We start from the raw sequence: 8,476 nt of genomic DNA, 5'->3' as shown, positions 1-8,476 counted from the left end.
ACAAGCACACTGACCTGAACTGTAGACAGGTTTCCCAGCAGTGACCAACCATCAGGATCTTTGCGCTCCATCAGGTTATACAGAATCAAGCAGCTTCAAGGACTTTCTAAGATTCCAGGGTGCTTTAACCTGAGCCTGCAACTCTGCTGTCTAGGGTGGGAAGGCTGCCTGGAGCTAACCCTTGGGAAGACCATGCAGCCACCAGCCCTCCCGAAAAAGCTTCTCCCACTTATGGTTCCAACTCAGACCCCGAGGGATGCTTTCAGAATCTGCACTTGTCATCTCCTAGTTAACTCTGGTCGCTACCAGAGCCAGGGCCACAAGTTCTCATCTTCTTTACGATGGATTGACATGTTGAAATATTCATTTGTTTTTTATGACTTAAAACTTTTCAATCATCTTTCCATTTTTAAAACAATAGTATTAATAAACTGGCTTAAAAGGTATGCTGGCTATTGAGTCTGATATTAAAATAAGGGTAGTCATGGTTTATAACAAAATGCATTTTCCTAATGTATTAATTATGGACATTTAAATGCAATGCCAAAACGTTCTGCATAAAGAACAGATCAAATCATCTAGTTTTTGAGTAGAATATTTTGAAGGCTATGTATTTTCAAATCAAAGAACAGATGTGTTAGGCAAATCATTTTATATGGCAGGACTGTATAAACATTACAGACAGCATGCAGATTCTTGTGCTAAGGGCAGAATGGAAGAAATTTAATAACAAAAAATTAGGCAATTAAATATTTAAACATTTTTGGTTAGAGGCTTAATATTACGAGGGATAGCATCTCTGGGCACTGGCCTTTTATAAAAATAAAATCCCAGCAGACATGAACTGCATACCCCAGCATGTACTCTGCAAACCTGGGGACAATGACGATTCCTTCAGCTCCTCAGATGCTGACTCTAATTTTCTTAGAAACCTCCCCAGTGAACCAAGGCCTTGTAACAGGGAATACATGAAACACGAGATAAAAACTGGTCCTGAAGACATCACTCATTAATTCAGCAAATATTTATTGAGCACTTGTATTGCTAGCTCTAGGGAGCATGTGACAGACAGCCCCTCACCTCCAAAGAGCTCACCCGCTGGGGCAGAGCTGCCCAGCTTTCACTTAGTCACTGGCAGCACCTAATTCATCCTGCAATATATGTTAAGACATGGATTTCCTCTGGAGAGGCAAAGATCTTTTAAAACTGCCTTACTGTTGGGAGAGGGGACTGGCTCACCTCAGGGTGTCTGTGTGTGGGCAGAGGACGGCTGTGTTTTGGGAATTGAACTCATTCACTGTCAGGCTTGCAGAGCTTTGTGCGACTGAGTACCTCGGCCGGGTGCTGCCCTGCATTTTCCTGTAGATTGCTATGGCTGCTCTGAAATGTGTGTGTAGTTGCCATCTGGTCCTGTACCCAGTACTCTTCCCCTTTCTCACTTCTCCCACCCTACTATAGCTTCTGACTTCTCCCGCAACACTTAGGGACACCCCATCAGCACAGGGTACTGCTTCTCTAAGCTTTGTTCTAAGCGTCAGGTCTTCTCTGCAACAACATTTTCTGGATGCTAAACAGAACTAAAAAGAAGGGTTTAAGGACTTCTGTCTGGACACTGTATACGACATTATCGAGGAATGCATAGTTTAGCTAAGGGTACTTCTGCGGTACTGTCAGTTCCTACCAGAATACAACTGATTTCATAAGATCAATATGTCGAAGCTATTTGCTGTAAGATAGCAACTTTACACACATAAATGTTAGATCCCATAATTTAATTTTGCTTTTGTATAAAATTTAACTGTTCATGAAAATACCTATTAACTTCATCACAAACAATATAATTGAAAATCTAAATATGGGCCTGCAGGTGAGATGCTGTTGAGCTGAATGCCTCTATGGTCAATTATCCTTTATATTTTAAAATTGGAAATACATTCAATACTGTGAATTTTGATTTTCCAAATGTTCCTGAAAAGAATGATCAAACCCATCCTCTGGTTTTGTTGTTGGCTTTGTTAGTTTTTGAAAAGCACAGTCCATCTGGCACAGAAGTGCCCTCTTCTTCTGGCGAGGCCGCAGTTACCCACTGTGGGACCTGTGGGCGGTACCCTCCACTCAAAGGCATTCATTCTCTCTTCCCATGAACAGAATGAACAAGAAAGGGCAAGAGTCAACTTTCCTTGTTTCATTGATTCTTGGTGCTTTCATTGTATCGTAAATGCCTGATTTTAACCACACAGCAACAACAAACACCAGTATTTATTCTGAAAGGCTGTGGATTCCAAGAGGCGGACATCAGCAACTTCCAACTCGGTCTCTAGGAATGATCCGCAGCTCTGAGCCATGTTTCAGAAAAACATTTCCTACACAACCAAACAAAAATGCAAAGTTAGGCTGTAAAGAGGACAATATCAGCATCTCAGCAATGGGCACACAGCAAACGATCCATTAGGGGAGGTAGGAAGCCCCAGCATCCTCAGAGCTGGTACCCATTCTCCAAAGCCCCGCCCCCAGTCCTCCTCTGGCCTCACAGATCAACAAGTGCTTAAACATGAAGGCACACCAGCCACAGTCATGCCAGAGAATGCAGTAACGTCAACCAATGCTGGCATCAACACAAAACAGTAAATCCAAGGTCAGAGAAGGCCACTGAGATACTGATACTCGGGTTCAAATGCCTGGCAAGATTATAACAAAGCCCAGTGGGGCACATGATGCTGTTGAAAGGTGACATGAAGGGCAGCACGCGAGAATAAGCAAGAATTCAAATTACTATGCGCTAACAAACTTCTAGAATCAAAAAGACACAAACATCTTCCGCCATATCATACGGGAACTTACGTAATACAGTGCCTCAGAATTTTCAGTAAATAAACATTCCAATTTAAAATATATACTCAAGATCATTGCTTATGGCAACAAAGATCCACAACTGTAAACCCCTCTTCATTTTCTAGATTTGTGACTTTCACCAGTGTTCTACACAGACAATGTAATTTTCATAAATCAAAATCTTCCAAATACAATTGTCTAAAAGCCAAGAATTATTTGAGAATGAGTCTACATTACTACATTATATTAAACAGGATGGTTTCAAAGCATTATGATTAGAATATCAGCCAAAGGACATATTTTAAAATAAATACTGACTTTTTTTTTTTTGCACAGGTTAAGAACACACTTACCCTACCTGATGGCCAGGATGCCAATGTTTCATGCTATGTTCACAGTTTGAACGCTAGTGAGAACTCAGTCTTTAAGATGTCAGAGGCTATAGCTGTGGAAAGGACGTGGCTGGCACTCTCGCTGGCACCTCCCGGATGCTAACCATGTCCTCTTCAGACTTTAAGCAGTTCACTGACTGCCTCAGTCACTTTAAGGAGGGCTAGTCATTAACCCAGTAAGACAATTTCACCTTCAGGTTTCTTAGCTATGCACATTAAATATTTTTAATCCCTAAACCACTAGTAATCAGGCTCACATTTACTTGGAGTGAAAACCAAAGAAAATAAATATACATAAATGAAACCAGTTGTCACCGAGTTACAAGCAGACCGCCACAGCTCTACACAGCTGTGTCTGCTGAAAAATCCTAGCTCGTTGAAATGAATAAAATATTCAGTTTCGATGGACATACAGGCAGACACTCACCAGCAGTCTGTGCAGGATTTATTCCTATTCCATCTAGAAAAAAAATTATAAATCATGTAAGTCATTACTAAAGCTACAACAATTTAAACAGTAACAAGGGATTTGCCAGGAAAGTGTTGCTATGGGAAGTGGCAAAGGTGGGCAACCTCATCCCAGAATCCAGACAACAGTCTCCTCAGATGAGTCCGCCCGTCTGTGGACACCTCCCAGGGATATGTGTTGATCAGCACTGTTGGATGAGATGAAACACCCTAACTGCAATGACTCTCATCCACGCCGCAGAAGTGGGCTACATCCTATTTTGCTACACGGAATCATCAATACCACTTCTTTAAGCAACACACACCTTATGTGCTCTCAGCAGTTTCCACTGCTGGCGGCACACAGTCTCCGTGAGAGAGGGGACACAAGACATTTTTTCCATGTTCTAGTGACACGCTGCTTGTCTGAAATATTTCCACTGGAGAATCTCTAACAAACAGGAAGTTGGCTGTCTTTCTTCAGTGTGACACGGCTCATTCGCTGCTTTGCTATCTCCTAAGCCCAGTTCCACTGGAATCTGCACCAGCGCTCCAAGGGACTCTGATTTTTAACTGAATATATCTATATTGAAAAGCACTACACGCCTGTAAACCACTTTCTTATTAGCATAGTAAGGTACAAGGAAGTCACATTTCTGCTTAACTTCCTATACTCTAAAGAGTTTTCTGATACAACTTAACATATATGTAAGCCTTGCCAGAAAGGAAGAAATAAGGACACTAGACACCGTGAAGCTGTCCTAACCGAAGGCAGAAGAGACTGAGCAGTGTTCATTACATGCAGTGGCCTCCATGCAGAGTTTACCGCTAAGTGTAATGTGTATGGTAACATAAACGGGCTTTGGGGACTCAAGTCACACCGTCTCCAGCACTTGAGTTTCAGGTGAATTCTTACCGTTAGTAATAATTGCACTTGTTGCTGCAGGAACTTTAAACTGAAAGGGAGAAAAGGAAAAAACGTTACCACCATGTAAGGCAGAATGAGGATGGAGCTCCTAGTATCGATGCTGTAATTCTAAAATCCAACAGTCAGAGCAGAGTCACGAGAGTATACAGTGCAGCACTAGAGCTTGCCACGCTCACAGCCCAGGGACCGACACCACCAGTAAGACAGAAAGCTGAGGTCTTCCACATCACAGTCTGGTGCCGCCTGCTCGAATCAACCTACACTTCCGAGTGCTGTGCCCAGAGTCGCTTGATAAACAATTCTGATAACTGCAGGTAGAAAAGGCTCACTTCTTAAAAACAGAAAATGCCAATGCATTTTTTTTAAAAAGCTAGACACTTTTCAAAACACTGAATTTTTACCGAAAGGACACCCAAAACAGATTGACACAAGGTTAGTTCATTCATTCACTACCAACACAATTCTCACCTTTCACCTGCTGAATTAAACGATGTGCCAGTGTGCTCACCCCGCGATTTCCTAATGAGGACAGAGCACCTTACAGCATGAGCAGAGCTGCGATCGGCGGGGAAATGGGGTGGGGAACAGCACAGTGCATGCAAATACACAAAAGACAAAACCAAAGCCAAGCCAGACTGCTAGAACCCACACTTACTTCTTCCGCTGCAAACTTCAACACGGCCGTGAACGGCGTACTTTCCGGAACACTGAGACTGCAACAAAGAAACACGCGTTTAAAGAAAGACTCCCAGAGTGTATTTCACTGCAAATGAGGAAAATTGTTTTTCTCAGGCTGGTCTCAAACTCAGAGAGCTCTGTTTGCCTCTGCCTTCCAAATGCTGGGATTAAAGGCTGTGCCAGTGTGCCAAGGATGAGATGGCTACCAGCAAGGTCAGTCTCTCCCTGCTCCTCAGTCTACTTTATTGCCTCTCATCTAAACTTCTAAAAAACAAAAGCAGACAAAAAAACTTAAAAACATTGATTATGCACAAAAACCAGACACCTCTCAAGCAGAGGAAATAAAAAGTTAGCATTTCTCTCTAAGCTTTTCCATTTGCCAACACATAGAATGTCTAGACATCAACTACTCTCATAGACATTCTTAGGTCTAAGCCTCGATCCTCTTCTGCCGCCTCTGAATATATGTCACCCATATTGTACTGACTTTCAAGAGAAGTGCAAATGATGTTTCTGTGCTGGCATTTTCCCTCCAAATGTTATTTAATGACTAAAATTTGTATCTGTTTTCCTTTCTTGGGGGCGGGGGTAGTGGGGCAGAGAATAAAAAGAAAAGTCTAATAGTCCTAACAGTGACTTGTTTCAAACCTTTTGATATACTGGGGATGGGAGGTTTACCAAGTTTTCAGTAGCAGTTTACAGGTTCTGGGATCAACAGACTGCACATGCGCACACTTCCACACATGCATTAAACAAACGCAACGCTGACCAATTCATCAACATTTATTCAACTGCAGGGTATTAACTGAAAAGATCCAATGCTCCAGGAACTCTGATACTGGCGTTAACCAGAGAAAGGTGCCCTGACATAGCCTACCCCAATCCTGAGCAGACCGGACAGGTGGACTATAGAGACAGGCTTTCACAACCGTAGCCATGTTCTTAGGGCAAAGATAGCGAAGATGTTTATGGGTATTGCATGAAAACGAGAGGGATCCCCTTTCATGTCTTTTGATTGAGGGGACAAGGAGTCGTGGACATTTTGAAAACAAACATACTTTCCGAAAATAGAAAAAAAATGAGCAAATTTTGGGGACCATAGCAGAATGCTAGTCATTAATGCTACGGTAATTTTCTCCAGGAACAGAGTCAAGAACCAAGAACATACATGGGTGGATTTGCAGTTGGTGTTCCACCAAGCAAAACAGACAAAAGAGAGGTACCCACAAAAATCCAAGGATATTTTCCAGAGTTATTTAAAAATAAAAAGGCAGACCACAGACTTTCATCCGCATAGGAAATGAGAGGGGATGGCACCGGGGAGGGAAGAGTGACAGATTAAAAAGCGGCTTGACAAACGATGAAAAGAAGTATGGTGGCAGAGATACTGCAGGAAATCACCCCGCGGACGAGAGTCTGGGCATATGAAAAACGATAGTCCAGAGAAGGAGCAATTACTGGAGAGACGAGGGGTAAGAAGACCGTTTTAGAGATGGAAGGGCATGGGAAAAACGGGCGAGAAGCTGGATGAGTCCCAGGTGGGAAAAGAAAGCGGTGACAGCAGCGATCGGATCAGCGAGCCGGACCTCGGTGCCGCTCACACACCATGGAAAGAGCTTATGAAAGTTTTGCCAGTTCGCATAGGCCTTCCAGCTGCAGTTACTCCAAAGGGTCCATACTTAAAACTCATAAGAGAACTGGGCCAGGTAACCTGTGTCAACCATCAACTCAATTGCTCAAGCATAAAGGGCCCCACACCCACAGTCCCCAATCGTGCTAGGGACGTTTTATTAAGATGCAGGTGTGTCTGACTTGGGGTTCATCACCCAGTTGTTGAAACATAGACACAACAAAACAAAAAACCCTGAAGTTAACAGCGTTAGGTTCGGACCTGTCAAGTGTCCAGACTTAGAAAGTCTTCCCTAACTTCCGGTAACAGCTGGTCCAAGTGATTAAAGACCTTCAAATCACGTAAAAGGGACCTGATGGAGTAACGTGTTGCATCCTTATCCAAAGCTGTTCGCGTTACTCCTGCCCACCCAGTGCAATCCGAGGGGTGCTGGCTTCTCAACATAAATGCTGCACCCCTCTTCTTGCACGCTACTGTACCGCCCGGCCCTCCCGGCCTGTCACTCACACTTTGTACGGTAGTCGCGGGTCCGACGTCAGCGTGATTTTAAAGGACACCTTCGACCTGAAGGAGAGAACCAGAGGGTGTTACGATCGGGTCGGGCTGCGGGGCCAAGGCCGGAGCGGAGGGACGGACACTTACATGGTGGAGCCGCCGCACACACACCGCGCCTAGTCGCTCGCCGCGCTTCCTCGATGGCCGGCAGCGGGGACCTTCGCGGCCCACGTCGCCCTTCCGTGCGGCTATCCATGGCGCGCCTGAGAAATGTACAGGCACACACAGGCCACAGCAGACAGCTAGACAAAAATCAACAATTTTTTTCCAAGTACAAAGCCATCAGTATGAAGTATCAATGATAGATAAGAAATATGTTTCTAATTTGGATTGTTAATTGACAATTTTTTAGTCAGGCAGTATAATGGAAGTCAAACAGAGTCGTCGCTAGGTCCCCACTAGCTGGTCAGGGCGGAAGTAGGGGATGTGAGGCAGCCAGACGTGACAGTGGAACTGGGGGCGGGATTCGAGACAGGCGGGTGGGGGAAGCGTTGAGGAGTTGCTAAGCAACCACCGGCATGCTCAGATGCCAGAGAAGCTGGATTCAATCGCTTTACTTAACAGTATTCTTTGATCTTTCTTACATTCCTGTTAATAAGATTTACATTCCGTATAGTTTTATCTTTTTAGCATTTTGCTACCGACTTGTTAATAATTTCAGAAGGAAAGTTATTATGATAGAATTATGCTGAGATGTCTGTTAGGGTCCAGAAGAAAAGTCATTATCCCAGTACTAGAAGGTTTTGGAGTTGGAAAGACTCATCAGTACATACCAGTAGTTCTTGATGTGGCCAAACAGAATTTAACTCGGGTGTGTAAGGTTTCCAATCAAGTATTACTTAGTTTACCAACAAAAACCAAAGGTTGAGGCTTCTCTGTGAATAAGACTCTAAAGCCAAGGTTGTGATCCTAAAGTAATAAAACGCGTGGGTGGCAATCCTGTAGGATATTTCGGTCGGCTGTATTTCTATAGGGAGTGGGGAACGCTGTCTCTAACCTATATTACAATGTAAA

General features: G+C 43.7%; 1 protein-coding gene across 1 annotated transcript; it reads right to left on the bottom strand.

Annotated features, from left to right (window-relative positions):
* Positions 1 to 1,009: 1,009 nt before the first annotated feature.
* On the bottom strand, positions 1,010 to 7,645 carry Ufm1 (ubiquitin fold modifier 1). Its single transcript, XM_048424620.3, has 6 exons — positions 7,550 to 7,645; positions 7,415 to 7,471; positions 5,255 to 5,312; positions 4,588 to 4,627; positions 3,652 to 3,684; positions 1,010 to 2,363 (listed from the first exon to the last, which is right to left on the bottom strand). Coding segments are annotated over exons 1-6 (258 nt in total). The 5' UTR covers positions 7,552 to 7,645; the 3' UTR covers positions 1,010 to 2,295.
* Positions 7,646 to 8,476: the final 831 nt, after the last annotated feature.

This window comes from Myodes glareolus, chromosome 20 (assembly GCF_982192425.1).
Source record: "Myodes glareolus chromosome 20, mMyoGla1.1, whole genome shotgun sequence".
Taxonomy (NCBI): domain Eukaryota; kingdom Metazoa; phylum Chordata; class Mammalia; order Rodentia; family Cricetidae; genus Myodes; species Myodes glareolus.
Note: the sequence above shows the minus strand (reverse complement) of the source record. Positions and strands in the feature narration are given on the sequence as shown.

Coding starts and splice junctions, on each gene's coding strand:
- Ufm1 (XM_048424620.3), bottom strand. Junction 4,628..5,254: donor TGAAGTTTGCAGCGGAAGAA/GTAAGTGTGGGT, acceptor TCTCCCTTTCAG/TTTAAAGTTCCTGCAGCAAC. Junction 3,685..4,587: donor AAGTGCAATTATTACTAACG/GTAAGAATTCAC, acceptor TTTTTTTTCTAG/ATGGAATAGGAATAAATCCT.